The sequence below is a fragment of the Castanea sativa genome, chromosome 6 (genome assembly GCF_040712315.1).
Source record: "Castanea sativa cultivar Marrone di Chiusa Pesio chromosome 6, ASM4071231v1".
Taxonomy (NCBI): domain Eukaryota; kingdom Viridiplantae; phylum Streptophyta; class Magnoliopsida; order Fagales; family Fagaceae; genus Castanea; species Castanea sativa.
The window spans coordinates 50304078-50325722 of NC_134018.1; the positions used below are offsets into that span (position 1 = coordinate 50304078).

Consider the following 21645-nt stretch of genomic DNA (forward strand, 5'->3'; position numbering starts at 1 on the left):
ATCTTGAGTGTGGGCTAAATCCTTGACTTCCATGCCAATAATTATAGGACCACAACATTTACCACACATTTTTTTTACAATTATCATGTGTGGTTAATTGTGAGTGTTAGAGAAAAAAAATGGCAAATTCATGTGAAGATGATAGGCAATAGAATAATTGTGGTAAAAGGGTATTGTAAAAGTTGTGGTCCTAGAATAATTATAAGTAATACTATATTCACAACATTTTCACAATAAATTTTAAGTGAAAAACTATTACTGATTCTAATATGGGCTCACGACTAACATTATTTTTTTATCCACCAATAACAACTTGACACTTAAGTATTGTTGTGAAATTGTTATATAGGTAGCATCACTTTAACTAGATGGATGCCACAATCCTCCAACTAAATTCAAACACATTTGTATTGATTTTTTTTTTTTTGGGGGGTGAGAGATGGGTCGAATTGGACCCACAACATAAGTGACAGAGTAATTACCATTAATCAAGAAGTCCATTGGCCTCAATGTAGAAATTTCATTTGGTTATATCTATGCCAAATTTGAGTGTGTGGGCTAAATCCTTGGACATGGATGCTAATAATTCTAGTAAAACAACCTTAATCACTCTTTCACACAACTATCATATGTGGCTAACTACGAGTGGTAGGTCAATGCGAAAGTCATAAGCAACTAGTCACAGTATACCACATAGAATGATTGTGGAAAGAGTACAGAAAAATGAAATTATGCTCCCTCCTCTTACATTCGTTGTGAACTCTACCATGAATTTAATAAGTAGACCCCACTATGAATTAATCAAGGGTATGGTAAACATTATAGTCCTAAAATAACTCCGTGGATGCTATTAGATTTTATACCTACTTTGGGTGTCATTGAGGATTGCTTCAGGGTGTTGTGTAGACCTGCTTCTTGTCCCTTTTTTTTTCTTTTCTTTTTTCTTAACTGCTCGATGTCTATGTTTTTATGCATTGTCCTTCATGAGTTATTGTTAAATTTGATAAAAATCATGTTATAAGAGGATTGGATTTTCACAATTTAAAAAAGTACACTGCCCAATCACCCAAAAATTTAATAATAATAATAATAATAAATAAAAATAATACATCTTTAGTTTTACTCCAAATTCACTCCCAATCACAATGGAGAACATCCATCACATCACACCACAGATATATAACTGGCAACCTGCTCAATCTGCAAATTGGAAAACTACAATCGCACATATGCAGGTGCAAGTAACTGAAAAGTTAGATGGTAGACAATTAGGCAAAAACAAATGCTAGGAAGAAGTTAAGAACAGTACTTTATAAAACAAAACATATTTTTGTTTGAAAGTAAAATTGTCTTGCTATCTAGATACGTTTTTACAAGTATCCATACCAAATGGTCCCAAACAGTTGAAAAGAAGCTCTACTTAATATGTGTGAAGGCAAAACATTCGGGGCCACTTTTTGTGTCTATTCTACATATGAGCAAGATCACAAACTGAATTGTCATGCAAGGAAACACAAGACAACGTAAATTTTGTACCATGATGATTAAAATCCCAGGCAAAATGTATAATAGAACCTTCCTTCGGAGTGCAGGCTTCTCTCCAAATACAGCAAAACCTCTTTAAGTACTAAAGGAAACAACACAATTGCGCTGGTTGACTGGATTCAACAGTAAAGTTTCAGAGTTATCAAACATTCTCCGTGGCATCTACTTGCGTCTCTTCTGCACCTCTTGCAGCACCCAACCTCTCAGCGGCTAATCTTTCTTCAAGTGCTCGAGCTCCCCTTTCTCTGCAAGGAATAGGATTGGTCACAGACTATATTCTTTCTTTCTACCTAAAATTGACTTCTTCTTTTTTTTTAAAAAAAATATTGTAGCTAGTATTCATAAATCATTGTATCATTCTTTTTTACTACAAATCTTTCATAAAAATAAAGTATATTATCATTCTTGTTGATTTAATTTTCTATGAGGGGGCATTCTTTTTATTATCAATTTTGTTATTGGCTTCCAATTTGACCCCAATCTTTTTCATCCAGTGAAAATCCCATTCTAGAACATGAATTTTCTTTTAAATATCATGGAAACCATGTTATTTTAAAACCTTTGAATTGTATCTCAGTGATTTTTGTAAGAATTACACCACTTAAACTTATTGCTATTACTCAAAAAAAGAATTTCAACACTTAAAACTAACAAAAGATGTGAATTCCACCATCTTAAAAAGAAAAATGTGGCCACCAAAAGATGAAAAGCAAAAGGAAAAAATTAATTCTTCTCTAAGATAAAGTGAAAACAGACTCAGGACTAAATTCACCCTTCATTGGGTTTCAAGTGATTGATACATAAGAGGAAGACCATCCTTTTATGCTCTTCTCTGCTTTTTTATTTATTTTCTTTCTCCCCTTTTTTTGGTGGTTTTGTTGGTGGCTCTAGCTATCATGAGGCAACTTAGAGCTTTAAATTTGATAAAGTATTTGTACTATACTCACATGCAAGGTGAAAATTAGCTTAATGGAAGACTGCAAGTTCTATATTATTTTTGGGTGCCAAATTATATTACAATTTGCTAAGACAAGTGCAATGTAAAACAATTTTAATGGCAACATAGAACAAGGATGTTACCTCCTCCTAGATGCCTCAATGGGATCAGAACCAGGTAATGGGGCACCTCCAAGCGTGTGATCATCAGAGTCATTAGAAGCTTCAGTTCTCCCACAGAGCATCCGATGAAATATGGATGCAATGGGATCAATGACTGGTCTGCATTCCAGCCAACAAGAAACGTGTGAGAAAGAGAGAGAGAACCATAATATCACTTTTAACAACTTTTAAATTAAGAAGTTAATATATAAAAGAAAATGCTAGATTACCTTAAAAATTCAGGGAAGAAGGTAGAGAATGCAAAATCATCACTTGGATCACCCTTAAGCTTTGTTTCCGGTTTCCTCTGCCAGTATCTGAGGTAAATCCAGCTCACATACGTGCCAAATATTAAAGTTGGAAGATACGTTGCCGACTCAAGTGTGAAGAAGCTTACAACAATGGACAGCAATAGCATAAGAGATGGTAACCACTGCATAGAATTAGATTCAATGCCAAATAGAGGGTGTGAGAGACAACTCATCAGGTAGATAAGGAACTTATGTCAAATGATTCTTAAGAAGTGATATTTTTTGAACATTTTTAAAAAAAGATCCATACCTTAGCTTTTATCTTTACTACAGGCAGCTCTTGGTCAGGTATGATCTGCTTGATGCCAACCAAGAACCCAGCCAGAATCCCATGGAAGCCAGAAAGAGGCATGTAACTAACACAATAAAGAATTAGGACAAAAAAATCAGGAATTGTTGTTAAGGATGAGACAGAAATGATCAAAATCTGAAATACAAATACATAAGCATTAAAAAAAAAGGCCAATAGGTGACCAAGAATGGAAGTACTTAAGAGCTGACACATTGATGTTTGCACACCCATCTGATAAAATCTTAAGTGTAATTCCCTATTACAGTTTTTTTTTTTTTTTTTTGAGAAAGAATTCCCTATTACAGTTAAAATTTAAACATACTGATTGCACCAATTGCCTGCCAATAAGTCAACAGGGAAAGAGAAAATGGTAGTCAAGTTTCAAATTATTATTTTTTAATTTATTTTTTATGGTAATTATACACACACTTAGTTGGTCTTGAATGCACAACTTAACCCTCCAACTTCATCCTACAAGTGGAGGAGGTGCCAGGTAACCTAGAGCTCATTGGCTCAAATTAATTTTTCCATCACTCATCAGCAACCAAATGGAGTGCTAAACATAGTTGGAAGGTAAGGATTGACAAGTGGGTATAGTTGACCGAATAGGAAGAGAAAGACAGGTAAATATTTTTAGGTACTCACAGGTAATTCTCCTGCGTTGTAATGTAGTACAAGGCAATAGCAGTAACAAAAACGCATACGGAAGTCAGAAAGTTAACTACAAAGATGAACTTCAAGAATTCCCGAGGACCCCATACAGGCTCAAGAAGCTTTCCAATGAAAAGGAGACCAATTGTACTGGCAACCACCTACAAAGCAAGTGTGACCATTAGTATCCCTTTCTAAATAAAACTAACAAACAATAAAAGATATTTCAGGCAATATGACAAGTACACCATGAAGACACTGATTAGGGCAAAAGAAGTGCATACCCCATACACTGATTGTTCAATGTAACCGGCTGTTATCAGGTTCCAAGCAAAAGGAATTGTCCTGTGAAAAAATAATAATAAAACAGGAAGAATGACTAAGAATCATTTAAGTAAAATCTAGCAAACTCCAGAAAGGTGAAATTAAATATAGTTGTAGGCAAAAACAAATCAAGCATTGAAACATTTACAATGCTTATAAGTTCTTGAATTATATTGCCTCATAGGTATTAGATTTTCATTCAGAGACTTCTCCCTCAGCTTGTTTCAGATCACAGACAGAATCAAGTGGGCAAGGAGTTTCCCTGCCAAGTTTTCTTCAACCAAGGCAATGCCAAAAACCATTGCACGTATATAAATGGGTAGGCAGACTTATCATTTTTAAGAAAAAAAGAAGAAGGAAGAGGCACCAATAAGGATCAATAAATAACATGCACAGATATTAGGTATAAGAACAACTACAGACAATACATTCCGGTAAAATTTTGAAGAATGCGACACTGAGCTTAGTTTCAAAATCAGTCTTCATATTTGGTTCTATCCCTCATTATAACTATGCCTACACAAGTCAGCTGAACAAACAACAGTGGATTAATCACATTAACCAAAACATCTATAAGGCAGCATTTTGGATCCGTGGATGTACATATAAAGCATATTTTAGATTAAACCCCAAATCAAATCCATTCTACCGGAGAACTTTAACAATGTAGACTCTAGTGTTGCCAATATCAGCAGACAGAGCTCCAGCCCCCAAAAAAAATCCAGGGGTTTCACATAAATAAAAGTTACACCAAGTTAATTGAATTTCACACCCCAAAATCTGGATGCCCAAACCACCATACTAGATTTCTGAAAAATTAGGACTTTTTTTTTTTATAATCTTGAGAACTTTTAAGATGAAGAGCACTTTGTAGTCGCCTCTAGTACAGCTGCCCGGTTATCGAGGGGCATTCACCCCTGACGGGCTAAGCAATTTATGCTCATCAGTCATCCCAAGACTCAATTACCAAAGTAATAACAAAAAAAAAAAACTCCAAATAAAATTATATTATCAAAATTGAAAGCTGTTGTCAGAGTTTTCAGAATCAAACCATACCTGGCGGGTATGAGAGCAAGATAAGTAATAGCGGAGGGAAGAAGGTGGACCAGAATGTGGCCACCAATGAGAAACACCGCAATCCCCTTGCATAGTCGACTGAACCCTGAATACAAGCTCGCCCCCTAACAACCATACCATACCATACAAAGTTAACAAAAAACACTATTTCATTTTTCACAATTTCAATTTTACAAATCTTAAAAAAGAAAATTAGAGATCTGCAAAAAGAGAGGAAATGATACTGCGGAAAGTGCTGGAGTGCTCATGGCGGTGGAGAATTGGAATGGTGGTCGTTGATCTGGGAAATCAACGCCCAGTGATCTTTCCTCTGAGAGTGTGTGCGTGGGTGTTTTGACTTGGGAGATCTGGGTTTTGTATATTTGTATTGTAGATCGGACTTCGGGAGAGCTGTGAGAGAGGTCACGTTTTTATTTATCTCGGGTTATTGCTTATTTGGATAGCCCGTGGCGACAGGACAGGATAAAGAATCAAATTTAAGGGTACGTTTGGATTCCCGTTGAAACTGAAAACTTACGAAGCTAATTAAAAGCAAAAGTTAGTTAAAATAGTATAATAAACTTATAAATAATATAAAAAAATGCAATAGAACTATGAATAATAACAAAAAATAAGTAGAATAATGAAATAATTTATAAATTTTTAATGTTTTCCAAACACACCCTACGTTTTTTTTTTCTTTTTCTTTGGGGGGTTGGACCAGAGAATAGGAGATTTGCATACGGGTGAGACCTTTGAGAGAGAGATTGATAATTACTCATAAATAAATAAATAAAAAGGTTTTTGAAAAATAATAAGTTAATTAATTAGTTGAGTATGACAGAAATGGTCCACCACAAACGTTTCTCTTTACGTTGTTGATGGTACAGATGTTTACTTTATTTATTAGTTTTTTTTTTACGCCTGAAATTGATTGGATAATGTTTGTTGGGAATGGAACTTCAAACAGTTGAACGGAGTTATCAAAAAGCTGGTGTTAATATATTAATAATTGTTTAAGATTCATTTTATCATTCGATGATGGTTCGGTCCCCTTACCATTTTACAATTTTAAAAAAATTTTGATACTATTTTTATAAAATGGTTATGATAACAGATGACTTTAAGTTAATTATTAATAAACTATTATAGAAAAATTCTGACACCATTTTTATATAAAAAAATGTAAAAAATTGTTAATAACATTTATTATTTTATTATTTTTTCAATAAAATACTTTTAAAAATAACTCATAAACCAATTATCATTCACTCAAAAATTATAAATAAAAAAAACTAATTTTTTTTCTTTTATAAAAGTTTCTTAAATTATTTCATAAACAGTTTCAAAAAAAAAATCATTTCATAAACTAATGTATTTAAGACATCTGTTACCTTTTTCCCTTTGTAAATAAATGTCACTGTTATAATTTCTCCATATATGATTTATCATTAATTGTCAATGTCATCAATGGTTTATTCCTTTTTGGCCATAAATATTATCAATGCTTTCATTTTCAATTTTCGTAAAAACAAACAAATAAACACTAAAAATAGGCGTGAGATTTATTCGATTGTTTACCCTCCATAGATTAATTAATGAGACGGACAAATTCCATCTTGTTACCACTACTTACGAGTGTCAAGGGAGATAAAACCAATAACAACAAAATTGTGAGGCTATACAATCCTAAACAAAATAAGCAGGAACGTCCAACTGCCAACTGCTTCTAAATGAACAAAAAATACTGAATACTGATTAACTCTCTTTTTTACACAAGATCAATTTGTATAGAATTTGCGTCTCACAAATCAGAAAACCAAGTGTAAGAATTTGTAGGAAAATAGATAATACCTAGAGTTGTTCTGCTACATTCACTACCAAAATTATTTGTTTACATTACCAATGGTACAAACATTTATATGCTCCCACGCTCTCTCTCTGCCTAGCTTTTATATGTTTAGAGCATATAGAGAGCTTTAGCTACTGATGCAACTATCCACAAGTCTCACCATGTATATACATTTTAACAGCATGCAATGCCAATCACCAATACCAACATTGATGTAACCCAAATTGTTTGTGTATACAGGGAACATATTTTGCATCTGAGAGCAAGTAGCAGCACAGATATCAGTGTGGCACTCAAACCATAAATCTGACAGTAAGCCATATACACTATCTACTTGTCGGCCTTCTTTCCCAAGAGTAGCTCTGATCATCTTAATTTTATAAAATTACTGGAAGGGTTAAAGATGTACCCCTGGTGATGATGTCTGCATTCAATCTGTCTTCAAAAGAGGCCTTTTGAAAGGGTTTGATGAAATTTCACGTGCTAACAGCAAATCGCTTGGGAGCAAATGGTACTGGTCCAATGTAAGTTTCAGACAAAGAGACTAAAATCCGATGACAAGCCAAAGCAGAAGCTGCGACAAACATTACAAAGGAAGCCCAGCAGAACCTCACTATCAATACCGGATCTTTCCTCATGGAGTTCAATACTGCCAGAAAAATTACTTTGAGCCGCCGATCTCTCAAGATGGACTTATAATCACACATGGGTGTGGATAATCTGGAAGATGGACGTAGCTCTCTGTTGTCAGGTCCAGTCACTAATCTCACCTGGGAACTGTATTGGGTTATTCTAACATCTTGTCCAAGTGCTTCGCACATCCATTGGTACAATATGTCAGCAATGACCCTGCAGAGTTGCTGGCGGAAGAATTTGGCCTCCTTGGAAACCATTGCTTGGATTAGTGAAGCTCCGTCCTGTTCATTAAAATGCAATATGAGAATTTCAAAATGCAAGACCACTGGTGCTGAACTTGGCCAATAGGCATAAACATCTATTTCATGTATTTTGACACTCAATCTGCCTTTCCACTGTCATCATACTCAGAGAGAATGGTACCCCTAAAACCTAGTCCAAATCCATCAACACCCTAACTATGATAAGTACTTCCAAAACCAAGACTAATGCATTTCTCCCAAGAGATGGAAAAGAATTGAGATGAGTAACAAAAATACCACATAAACTGAGAGTCCATTCTTTTCATTAACATGAAGGCAAGACAAGACGAAGGCCAAAGTCGCTCATAATACTGTCATCAATCAGTAGACAACTACTGATCGCAGTCTTGAAAAGAAACTAAAAGCCATCAGCCACCCCACCATATGGCAGATGAGGGAATATGATAATATTTCTCATAAATGATCTTATAGCACCCCAAACAAGTAGTAAAATTAATAAACTTTGATTTGTAAATTTTGCATTTAAGGGGGATAAAGGTTCCAGCACAAAGGCACTCACTGCAGTCATTAAGAGTCTTCTTAGCACAACACCATCTTTAGATGGTAAAAGCCTCAAGAGCAAGTTTGCAACATCATATTCCCTATTTGGTACATAGTCAAGGGAAGTCTCATTGTTTGATACTATCACCTTGGGCAAGCCTTTCCTGCAAATAAAATAAGAACTAAACTATATTTGTGGAAAAAATTGGTACACTAATAAGTTACCAGACAAATTAACAGAGACTAGTAAAAGACCAGGCAAAGAGTCCATTTATGAAGATAGTGTTGGCTAGAACTGTTCAGAGAGAGAGAGAGAGAATATCATACTCAAATGAGAAATTTGGTTCAATATTTTAGATTTGACTCAACAAGATCAGCCGAGCATACCTAGTTGCACCTACTCTTAAGAAAAGAGCAAGCCTCTGCCACTGGAATTCCTTCTTTCTGTTTAAGACAACCTGAATGTGAAGATAAAAGTAAACAAACAGTAACTACAGCAATACAATGATCCAGAAATCTTCCCAAGTTCCTTACAAGATACTAGCAGAAAGAAAACAGTTTCAGTATTGTATATAGTAATGCAACTAGCAGAAGGAATATTGACAGCATGTGGCATGCAAAAATCAGGAACTGGGCTAAAATAACTTTTTAAGGCCACAACCAGTGTAGGTACCATCCAGTTTTAACCTTCAGCAATTCTGCTCAAAGTGGCATCTCTCCAAGTCCAAATCTGTGAACTTGTGCCTGAGAATGCGACTTCTACCATTATACCAAATAATGGTCTCTAATTGGGTTCTGGGTGAATAAATAAATAAATCTAAACACCATTAATGTTTCATCCTTCATAAAAACAGATTACCAGATGCTTGTAATCATAAAACAGGACATGTTGAAATAGATATCTGGGTTGAGGACCATGAGACAGGTTTTACAATTTCAATGTCCTCTTCATTACCAACAGAGTCCTCTAAACTTAGGCTAAGACTACACAATTCACATCATAGTTTCTAAGCTTCCAATAACTTCAAAGCATGCAGCAAAGATTTGAGTCATTTATAGGACATTTAAAGAAAGTTAGATGCTAATGGAGAACATGTTATAGCACAATAAGCAACACTAACAAAGAGTAAAGTTTTTAAGCATTACCGAATGTAAAATCCTCCTTGTTGCAGCTGAATTGTCAGTGAGAAGTTTCTGAACAACATATGGGTATGCAGCTTCAAATGTCTTAAAATTTTTATCCGCTGCTACTGCCAAACCTGACAGAAAATGACAAAGCAAATCTAGGTTAAGCAAAATGGCTGTCATTAGGAAATTTGACATGACATACCCCAAATGAGATATAGATACAAATAAATGCATGAGTTAAAAGCAAGACATTTCTCAGAACATTTGTAAATAATCTCACAGTTGTTCAACAGACTTTGATCCTCCATCAGCTTGTATCTGTAGTCTGTTTTTGTTCCCCCACCTCCCTACCCCATTCTTCCCCCCAAAAGGAAAACCCCAAGGTGTGTGTGCAGGTGCCAGATGAAGGCCAGAAGAGGTACTCAACCCCTATTTAAATTGAGCCATAAAGAAATTGATAAAACCTTACATTCTGGATAAGCATTGCATTGATTTGGTGTACTTAATGTTCAGACTTATGAACACCTGATATATTCCATCTTTCATAAATTAGTACTTTTCTTCAATTTTAGGTGAGATAAAAAAGGATTGCCAAGAGTCTCATTGCTCGACTGGCACAACCTAGTGTTTTCAACAAAGACGTTCAAGGTTCAAATCCACCCTCCCCCATTATAATTATCGAGTTATAAAAAATAAAAATAAAAAGTGAGATAAAAAAGGATCAGGAATCATGAATTCACTCCTCTTAACAACAAAAACCCAAATAAAAACAACCCTTTAGTAGCTCCCCATTTTTATTATATTTTCTCCCATGAATTCTAATAGCATTCTCCTTCTTTCAATTTCTGTTAAGTACCCAATGGCATAATTTATATGCTATTTCAATTTACATTGCCATTCGGAACAGCCTTAGATTTGTGCACTGACCCAGAATCAAATTGGGTAGGATTCAAAAATGATATAAATCATTTACTTCGGTCTGAAAATTCACAAATTTTCAGAATAAGCTTCTTTCCTCCAGCTAGAGATTTCTCAGTAGATGATAATAACTTGGTGCAGTTATCTTTCATGTTTATTTAGGATATCTGTAGATAATGAATCAAATTGGCAACATGGCATAGTGTCATAGAAATGACAGATGCTTCAGAATTCTATTACAGCCATTGTATCTGTTAAGCTTCCTGTCCACTAAACATTGCTATAGCTTATAGGTTCTTACACTTTTTTTTTATAAGTAAATAAAATATTCATGTACTATAGCTCTTCAGACTGTCTTTAATAAGTAGATAAATATTCACTGACACTGTACACTTAACAGAACTTGAATCCAACTAATTAAATCAAGACTTATTAGGGTGAGTTTAATGCAGGTCTTCACACAAGTGCTCACGCACACAACATACTGAAGCTCCTACAAATATAATGCTTTTTAAGCAAATGACAATGATGCATATGGCAAACGAAAGCTTACCTTCCAAGGAGGCAAGAGAACGCAGGACAAGGGTGTAGTATGGTGGCATGCGAAACTGATATTTGAGGGCCACAGACCAGATTTTTCCCAGAACCTAGAAACATGTCTTGAAACAATGAGCCACTAATGCATACAAAACAGCAACAGTAATTGTGTATAACACTAAGAGAAGAAAGACTTTAAAAAAAGATAGATCAATAGAATGCATTACTAATATTCACTGAGTAAATCCATATTAACATTAAGTGCAGTGATGGAAGAGGAAGTTAGAGTACTATTTCCAACACTCCACAACACACGAGGCCACACTTAAATCAAAATTGCATTCAAGGACCTAGTAGGAGAGCTTTGAAAAAGGTCAACCCATATAAATAATTAGAGCCACTTTACAGTTTCCAAACTTATCATGAAACTTCACTGCAATCCTCAAGAAGTACAATATAGATGATAATCATTTCACGATATAATTATAAGAATAACAACTTCTAATAATGAGAGCTACATTTCAGGAAATCCTCAAGGTTAAAACCCCGAAAAGGTGAATCCTTGGCACTACGCAACTGACTAATGCATGACATTTGGAGATTCTTTAAAACAGTAAATCTGTCCACCCATAAATAACCAAGTGGAGCACCCCCAAGTTTACTGCCCATGAGGATCATTGTAGATGATCGATGGACAGTTGATAAGGCAAGCCATGACAATGAGATTACAAACCACTAGCGTTTTCAAGACATGATTCTCACCCTGCTGAACTTCACATCAGGAATTCCATCTCTAAATTCTACTTCTCCCAAGGCATATTCCAGATCCTGAAATACAGTTACAACTCCCAGTTAGTTGTGTGAACAGGAGTCTCACAAGGTTGTCTGCTAAAAGTTGCTGCTTGCTAACATTATAAATATACTAAGAAACAGCTATAAACTGAAACTTGAGAGTAGAGAGAACCAAATACAATACCATCGTAACACGTCGGATGTTAGTCCCTGGCCTCACAACATCCATTTCAGTCAGAGCACGAACAAGGGACTCCCAATCCCCATTTACTATGTGCACTATGGATGCAAGCATAGCATATTGATGCTTCTTTTCCATCTGACATAGCAAACCAAAATCCAGAAACCTGACACAGAAATTACCAGCACAGGTGAGCAAAAGCTATAGATATGACTATGTCTCCAAACAAAACAAAAGCAAAATTTTATATAATGGGAAAGGGCAGGCAGAAAAATGCACCCTATTTGCCCTGTGGATGTGTAACGCAAGTTTCCTGGATGTGGATCAGCATGCAATAAGCCTGTTTCAAGGAGTTGAACTAATGATGCCTCCACTCCTTTGTTCACCTAAAATAGACAAGGAACTGTTAATTGATTGGCATATAAATGTGGCTAGATGATGCCACTGAAGCATTAAGACAATTGGATTGAATACTTGGCACATATTTTCATTTGTACCACTAACTGACTGATTAAAGAACCACATTTCCAACATTAACTCAGTTGATCCCAACTTAGGGTCATGGCCTCATCCAAATAATTTTAGTGGGATGCAAAAATCTTGTCTAACTGCCATTTCTATGTAGGGCGATATCATCTTTTTTGTTAAACTAGTAAATCCCTTTTTGGCTCTGCATTTTCTCCTTGTATGATGTTTAACCAATGATGTTGGCATACAGGTTTCACCCTGGGAGCAAGGGATAGTGTCAAAGCTAAGTATAGAGGGTAAGTATGCAGATCTTTATTACACACCAGATCAAGAAGACGCCTTTTCGCATCAAATTGCTGCCTCTCTGTATAACGAGAACCATGATCAATGAAGTTTCCAGTAGATACAGAAAGTAAATCAGTTGGACTTTCACCAATTATCCACTCCATAGTCAAAACTCTCTTTCGAGTCAAATGTCGAAACACTTTTGGCACACGAATAAATGGGAAGGGCAAATGAGCTTCCTGTATGGACAACAATAAATAGTTAGTGGGCAAATGAGCTTCCTGTATGGACAACAATAAATAGTTAGTAAGCCATACAAGTATCTTATCCAAGAAATTGGCTGGGCACTTAAAAGAGTTGTTAAGCGTATGTCCTGTATTTCACCTTTTTTGCTTAATGCCTAAATTATTATGAGTATGTCTCCATGTATAACAAAAAGGCAAATTCATTGATCCAAAAGGATTATCATATTCAACTTTCATTAAACTAGAAATTGATATACCATGTCTGAATTGTCACATGATGTTAGCCAATAAAAATTGTATTTCCTGGAATTAAGCTACTTCTTGAAAGTCTTAAAAGGTTGTTTCTACTTGGCAGAAACAATGTCACATTTACTAAAGTGAAATGGAAAAGATTATTAGCTCTCAATCTGGGAAGAAAGAACCCACAAACTATCTCCATGCCAAACTCAAAGGTCAGTTACACTGTCTACCCAACTACTACTCATTAAATTCTTAGGAAAGCTGTTTCATAGTTCTATATAATAAAGGTCTCTTCTTACTTATCCCCAGAGAGAGAGAGAGAGGTTTCTTCTCACCTGTCTTCTCCATCCATTTGCATTATTCTTAGGTCCCAAGAGTAGTACTATTCTATAGATGGCCTTAACCACAAACCAAAAAAAAAAAAAAATTTGAAAATTGATCATATAGTCAAATATTCATACAAGGAAAGAACTCCAACTTTAAGTCAGTAACACATACTCCCCTTGTGGTTTCAATTGCAAAAGTTAAGCCCTTAAGCTTCTTAAAACATTCCAAAATACCTGGAAGTTAGGCTAGGCTAATAAATCCTTAACTTATTCCAAGCTCAAGCATCCACTCCCCATCAAACCCCAACTAGAAGTATAGGAAGCAGGGTGAAGAAGGTTAGCTCATAGCTGGTCAACCTGCCCTATTTACTCCCAAAATCTCACAAATTTAACAATTATATCCCACTTCCATGCTGGCCAAAGTAAGTTTGTAATGGATTCCAATGCCCATGAGCAGATTTTGGCTGTATTCTAAAAAACCTTGGATAACCATCTACTACATATAGGCAGATTAAATTTGAATAGGAAACATGATCATTACCAGAAACATTGTAGCATTTGCAGCCTCTAAAGTGTAATCCAATTCCCCAACCAAGCCTTTCCCAAGCTCATCAGCATATAGGCGCAGGTCACTTTTTCTCTTTGCTATCCTTTGCAATAGCCCCAGCTGAATCAGTAATTCACTAGATTATTCAAGAATTTCATACTAAAAAATAAAAGAATATTTAAGAGAGGTGAATACAAACCCCAAGGCGAAGAATATAGACATCCCGTACAACCAGATGATGCAAATCAGGACGCTGAACTTTCACAGCAACACTAACTCCATCAAGAGTACTCCCACGGTAGACCTTGATCATGTAAAAACACAAACGAATATGAAAGAAGCACCAAATCAGAAAATTTCTACACAAGCATAAACATATGTATGCAGGCATGGCATCATTATGTTCTCAATCATACATAGCAGTGGAGTAATGAGCCACCTGACCAAATGACGCTGCAGCTACAGGTTCCGTAGAGATGTAGCTAAAGAATGATTCCACAGGAGAACCAAATTCCTCCTCAATGATTTTCATAGCGACATTCCTGGGAAAAGGAGGTATTTGATCGTGCAGCTCAGACAATGCCTGCAATCATAACTCACAACCAAAAAGGGAAAAATAAACTCACAACCAAAAAGGGAAAAATAAAAAGCAACATAGCAGTTACTTTCCCCATAAAAAGACATGGAAGTGTATAGAAGAATATCCATGACTAATGTATAAGATGTAAAATAAACTTTTGTATTCTAGAAAGTTTCTCTATACTAATAGCTATTTAAACGTTTAATTATTCTATGCTATGTAAGGACAAGCAACCATAGTGGCACACAACAAGACAAAAATAACAACACAAATACTTAAGCCAATACATATTAATGTAAAACAGAACTACCAGAAATTCAATGGGAGATCCTACTGAACTTTCTATATCGATACAGTGGAAAGAACATTACTCGAAGATATGTCATTATTGTCGCTCAATGTGACAAGATACGTGAACATTTGATGAGGTATTATCAGAACTACATAGAACGTAGTTATTTGTAACAGCAGAAAGAGAGAGAAGGGGAAAAAAAATTGAAGCACGTTAAGTCTCTTCATTGCCAATAGAACACCCAGAAACTACACCAATAAAAGGCAAGACGGACAACTCTCTTCAAACTGACCTTGGAAATCTCAGTACCAATAATATCTGGCCTTGTGGAAAGGGACTGACCAACTGCATCAGCAAGGAAAGGCATGTAACTAGCATATTGGTAATCTTGTGACTGCAGGAGAAAAAATAAGGGCCCAGCATATAATTTAAAGAGCAATATTGGAAGCAAAAACAGTTATTGGGGGAAAAATCAAATATAGAGCAGAGGGACCTATTGAAATTAAAACTTCAATTAGACAATATTCCTTACCTTTGATGAAGGTGGGACCCAGGCTTAGCATTGTCTCTTTTAACACCATTCCAAATTTGTATTGTGATATGTTCCCATCAATATCCTTATCTGATCTCAATTTCAAGTACTTTCTAATCCCAGAGGCTCGAATTCTGATTGCAGCAGATGCAAAGGAGGAAAATACCTTCCAATACACAAGTATCATACACAAGAGACAAGGATGCATTTACAAAGTATACTAAACAACGATTTTTTGATAATGATGATATAGAAGACCCTGAAAATAATGAATTGAAAACCTAGCACAAAACAAGGTGAATAGTAGAGCAGTGTCAGCCTGTCACCTGAAAGATAGAATGCATCTCATGCTTAAATTTTAAGAATCATAACCATGTTTTCTTGCACACCATTTCCTCTAATCCAAGAAGATGTGGTGTATTTCTTGGTAAAGTGGATTCTATTTAGTCCAACTTGATACAATGCATATGCCATCTCTACCCTATATGTAGATACATGACATCTGAATGCTTAAAAGACACGCATTGTTTGAAAACGTGCATAGTTCAAAAGGCATACCTACACTCCAGGCACAGGCAAGAATGACATGTTTCATTTCCGACAAAAAGCTTCCTCAAGAACAAAAAAGAAATCCACTACAAGATGACTAATTATGTTAGGGGAAATGTTAACAGATGCCCCAAGGGCATTGGTTTATGAACTATTTTAAGAAACTTTTTATGGAAAAGAACAAAAGCAATTTATTGTTTTGACAGCTTTTTATATTTTTCATGAAAGTGGTGTCAAAAATTTCCTAAATAGTTTATTAACAATTGCCCTAAGGATCCTCATTAACAGGACCCTTATGTTAAAGAAAAGAGCCAAACCTCTAGAACAATGTGCATTTGTATAAAAAAACAAGTTGATAACACATCATTTCAACTACCTCAAGAAGTCGAAAAGCCACTAGATGAGGCCTGCAACCAAAATAGTCATCGACATATTGTGGGTCATAGACTTCAGGAAGCGGCTTAGACCAAATCTTAGAAAGATAGTAGAAATAACCAGCGTAAGCCTCCAATGCTTTGAGATCAGCCATGAACAAATCCACACCAGACAATTCTGTCAGCAGACAAAAGTTCCAATATCAAAACCAGCTAAAGAAACATCTGTAATTTATATATATAATACATTAATACCAAAGACATTTGACTTTTAGTTGACCTTGTCATTATTCTAATATATATATTTCTTAATTTTTAAATTCTATCCTATATTTAAACCCTCCATTAAAATCTAGCCATTTTGCATTTTCTTTAAAAAGTGCAATAGATTGTTCTATATACAAAACAATAATAATATAACAATGTCTATTAGTAATTATTATAATTATCAAATTTCATATTTAGACCCAAAAAAAAAACCACATTTTGTTAAACTTTTTCATGCATTGCAGGGTTTAAGCTGCGCATACATAACACAGAGAAATCAAACATAATTTACCTACATGAATCAATGTTTACCATATACAACAACAAAACCTTGTAGCCACAAAACTAGGAACGGATAACATGTATTCTTTTCCGTCATTCTGTCCTATCTAACATGATACTTTATTTTCAATCTATTTGGATATCATTTATTTTACTGAAACTCAAAACTTATTGCAGCCGAAAGTTAGTTGAAATAATACACTGAGGCCATAAATAGTTCCAAAAAGTGAATCCATAAAGTGAAGTCCATAATTTTAATTTTTAATTCTTATCCAAAACCACGCTTCATAAGAAAATGACTAAATTTTTCGCAGCCAGAGAAAAAGTGCAATGCTAAGCAATAACACAAGCAGAGTCCATCAGTCTTTAGCATGCAGTTCTAGAAAATTCCAAACTATAAAAATGCAAGAAAAGCACAACAAATTTGCAATAAACATTAGCTTTAACTTTAACAGATCAACACTACTTGGAAAAATCACCATCACTTGGAAAAGAGAGAGAGAAGTAGAAGCTTGACCTGGATAGCAAGGTTGAGGCCAAGGCCGAGGCTGTAATGGAGTAGCCTGAGGCTCTTCGAGGTGGCGAAGCCATAAGAGGTCGTCTAGGGTTTTGGAGACACGACGAACTTGAAGAGCTTCGTTCGCCCACTCCATTCCTCTTCTTATACCTTTCTTCAGAAAATCCATGTCCTTGCGAACCACCTCGCCCAAGTGTCCCAAATTCCCCACCACGCGTCCCTTCTTAATCGACGTCATCGTTTTGGAGGCTCGAGCTCGCGCTGAATAGCGCCGAGCAGAGATTGGAGTCGACGGCGAAAATAATGGTGCCTTCGTCACCGCCATCGCCATCGATGACCAACAGTAAAAAGAAAGAAACGGGGGTTCAATTTCAATTTCGATAGTTAAAAAAATTAAAATATTTCTTTCATTTTTTTGGGGGGTTAATAAATAATAAGTTTGTTTGTTTTTGTGATTGAAAATTTGAAACATGTGATGTGAGTGAATGAATGGATGGAATGGGAGCAGCGAGGTGTGTAGAGTGTGGTGCTCAGTGACAGTGACGAAACAGTGAGAATCACGTGCGGTAATGTTAGGCTGAGCTTAGGTCGTTGGTGAATGAGGTAAAAGGATAAAACTTATCTAGTTCTTTGCTGACACGTAAGTCAAGTGCGAGTCATATTTTTATTTTCTTTTCGGGAGAGTCGACGATTTTTAACGGTCGTACACGGGATAATCTCATTCTTTTGCGTGTGCAGCCAACCAACCCGCTGGGTGATGGGTTGGATTTGATTGTCAACCTCTTTTTTTTTTTTTTTTTTTTTTTTACCCGTGAGAGTGGTGCAGGTCAACATATTCATAAATCCACGTCACTCATATATTTTTAAAATAATATAGGATAAGCTATATATTTAGCTCTTAGTCTTTACACCATATTTTAATTTGGTCATTAACTTTTCAATTGTATCAATTTGATCTTTAACATTTTAATGTCGTGTCAATTTAGTCTTTGCTATTATATATTAAATGAAAATTATTTACACAACAAATAGCCAAAATAAAATTTTAGTTTATTATCACATCAACAAAAACTAATTTTTTATTTTGGTCATTAGACATGTTATTAATTTTCATCTAAAAGATAACTGTAAGGATTAAATTGACACGGTAAAGAAAGGTTAGGGACCAAATTGACACAATTAAAAGGTTAGGGATCAAATTGGAATATGGTGTATAAAATAGAGATCAAATATGTAATCTACCCAAAAATATATTATATAATTTTATTATTTACCCTTTTGTTTACCAATGTTTTTTATAAAAATACTAACTTTTATTAAAAAAAAAAAAAGATAGAAGCAATATATCTTGAGTCATAGCAGAGTTAATCATATAAGGAATTTCATCTATTCAAGTTATAAAACCAACGATATGAGAAGCATACCAAATTAAAATATGAGCTGGGCAATTACTCTGTTGACAAATATGAGGAACTTTAGTTTACGGAAGTCCTATAGCTTTTGCTGAATGTAGTCTATAATATTACCAGTAGCAGTAAATGGCTCACAAAGATCATTTACTACATCAACAACAATTTGGGAGTCACATTCAAAGATTACGGGCTTGTTTGGTTTCCCCATCGCTCAATTTTCTTAACTTAGTTTTCAAAACTCATAACGCAAATTCAAAACCCATAACTCATAACTTAAAACCCACTATCACTCAAAAACTCCAAAAATTTTGTTTGTTAACAAATCTCAGTTATATATCTCAACTTTTAAGTCCACCTTTTGCCAAAATGGTGGAGCCCATCGATCAGTTTTTTTCAACTGTATTCTTCCCTTACCCGCGTGACTCTACATGAAGAACATGAAATCCACAACCAAACCCAGTTTCATCACCACCACCAACAACAAACCCAGATTCCACAACCATCAACACCACCAACAGCCACACAAAAAATCCAAAAGAATGCACAGGAAACCCACAACCAAATCCCACATCGCCATGAAGAAGAAGAAGAATAATAATGTAGAGCAAAAAAAAAAAAAAAAAATGAAGCCAAAAATGGAGCTCCGGCGAAGTACAAGCTGATGTTGCCAGCGAAGCTTCTGATCTCGAGGTCCCCGTGCATAGCAAACCCAAACCACAAACATAGCAAACCCAAACTTCCGATCTGGGCTGAGCTTGAACCGATTTGGTGGTTGCTCGTGACGGTGATGACTGGTGTGGTGGTGGCGGCTTGTGGAGGAGCAATGAATGGTTAGTGAGAAGAGAGAGCTCAAGGTAAAAGAAAAAGAAAAAAAAAAAAAAAAAAAGGAGAAGAGACAGGGAAGAACGGGGAGAGAAGAAAGAGCTCAGGGTAAAAGAAAAAAAAAATGAGAAGAGACAGAGAAGAACGGGGAGAGAAGAGAGAGCTCAGGGTAAAAGAAAAAAAAAAAAAAAAGAAAAAAAGAGAGAGACAGAGAAGAACAGAGAGAGAAGAGAAAGCTCAGGGTAAAAGAAAAAAAAAAGGAAAGAGAGACATTACTTGATGGGACAAGACATATGGGTGGGTCCCATTATTTGCCTAATTTTACAAAAATGCCACTAAAACTCAATTCTCAAAAACTGAAAACACCAAATTTGGTGTTTTCAGTTTTCATCACTCTCACTCAAATTTTTTGAGTTTGAGTGATGAAAACAAGATTAAGAAATTAAGCCAAACAAAAAAATTGATGTGAGTTCCACATTTTTTCATAACTGAGTTATGAGTTTCCAGTGATATCACTCAAAACAAGCCTAAACCAAACATGCTCTACATCTCTAACACCCACATCCCATGCAAAAAGTATGCTTTCCTCCAAAACCTTCGCTTAAACCTCTAACAGTCCCAACGGAATGGGGATGGACTTGTTGATAGCAGCTTCGACCTATCCCTCATGATCTATATGATGTCAACGTAGTTGAGATAGAACTATATGATATCCTACTAATTTTAAAGTACTAATAAAGTAGTTGGGTTGGTTTAGTGCTATGCTTAAGTTTATTAAATTATAAATTTGTTTTTATTTGAATTAATGTTTTTCTAATGCTTAATTAAATTTTAATTATTTAAAAAAAACAATCCAATCCATGGGTCCAACTCAATTCAGGTGGGTTGGGTTGAACCCATTGGGTTAAATTTTTTTCAACCCAACCATGGTGGACCAAATTATAAAAAAAAAAAAAAAGAAAAAAAAAAACCATCAACTTTACTTATGCACACCCTATTTGCCAATGTCAACTCTCAAACGGGTTAGACTGAATCTAAGGTGTGCCTCTCTCTCTCTCTCTCTCTCTCTCTCTTAAGTATATAAGGTTAGAGATAGTTTGATCTTAAATATATGGGCAAATTACTTTTTTTTTTTTCATAAATCTAACTTGAGGATAAAAATATTCCAACCCAACCCATCAACTCACGAAAAATCAATCCAATGCATTAGGTTAGGTCAATTTCATCAAATTGGATGCATATGATACTTGGGATCTAGAAGCGACATGGTATCCATCTCAAACAGTATGACTCATTCCAAATTTTGATTCTTGATTGAGTAATGCTAAGGATATAACATTTTCCACAGTTTCTTTCTCAAGAGATAGTTGATTGTGATTGAAGTAACATCGCTTTCATTTGAGTAGATTCATTATATACTAATCACAACACACCATGCCTATAGTTGTGAAAAATATGTTGCGTATACAATGGTTCTCTATTTAAGGGTAAATTAAAATTGAATAATACTATGACACATTTTTTTTTATAACGTTTTTCACAACCATTTATGTTGATGAATGTGATTGAAGTAACATCATTTTTCACCAATAATACTATTTTATCAGGCAGAGCTTATGTCCAGTGAAAATTTTCACTGGACACGGCAGGATTTGGACATGTGTCCAAGAGTGGACACATGTCTACAATCCAACGTGTCCAGTGAAAACTTTCACTAGACACAAGCCGCACCCTATTTTATCATGCACCATTCACTCATAAGTCATATATATATATATATATA

At 35.2% G+C, this 21645-nt stretch overlaps 2 protein-coding genes across 3 annotated transcripts; both read right to left on the bottom strand.

The window, feature by feature from the left end:
- Window positions 1–1283: 1283 nt before the first annotated feature.
- LOC142640925 (rhomboid-like protein 19) lies at window positions 1284–5813 on the bottom strand. Its single transcript, XM_075815244.1, has 8 exons — window positions 5523–5813; window positions 5278–5402; window positions 4182–4242; window positions 3892–4058; window positions 3205–3310; window positions 2874–3076; window positions 2626–2763; window positions 1284–1790 (listed from the first exon to the last, which is right to left on the bottom strand). Exons 1-8 carry the CDS (start codon window positions 5544–5546, stop codon window positions 1688–1690), a joined length of 927 nt encoding a protein of 308 aa, XP_075671359.1. The 5' UTR covers window positions 5547–5813; the 3' UTR covers window positions 1284–1687.
- Window positions 5814–7011: 1198 nt separating this feature from the next.
- LOC142639408 (uncharacterized) lies at window positions 7012–18168 on the bottom strand. 2 transcript variants are annotated; one of them, XM_075813595.1, is made up of 16 exons: window positions 17629–18157; window positions 16565–16740; window positions 15640–15805; window positions 15400–15452; window positions 14675–14818; window positions 14435–14539; window positions 14230–14355; window positions 12916–13116; window positions 12404–12510; window positions 12128–12290; window positions 11914–11979; window positions 11168–11261; window positions 9715–9827; window positions 8956–9026; window positions 8588–8732; window positions 7012–8046 (listed from the first exon to the last, which is right to left on the bottom strand). In XM_075813595.1, the coding sequence occupies exons 1-16, from the start codon at window positions 18098–18100 to the stop codon at window positions 7606–7608; spliced, it is 2643 nt and encodes an 880-aa protein (XP_075669710.1). In that variant the 5' UTR covers window positions 18101–18157; the 3' UTR covers window positions 7012–7605. The 2 variants fall into 2 exon arrangements, with proteins under 2 accessions (XP_075669710.1, XP_075669711.1); XM_075813596.1 differs by lacking the exon at window positions 8588–8732 and having other exon boundaries at window positions 7110–8046; window positions 17629–18168.
- Window positions 18169–21645: the final 3477 nt, after the last annotated feature.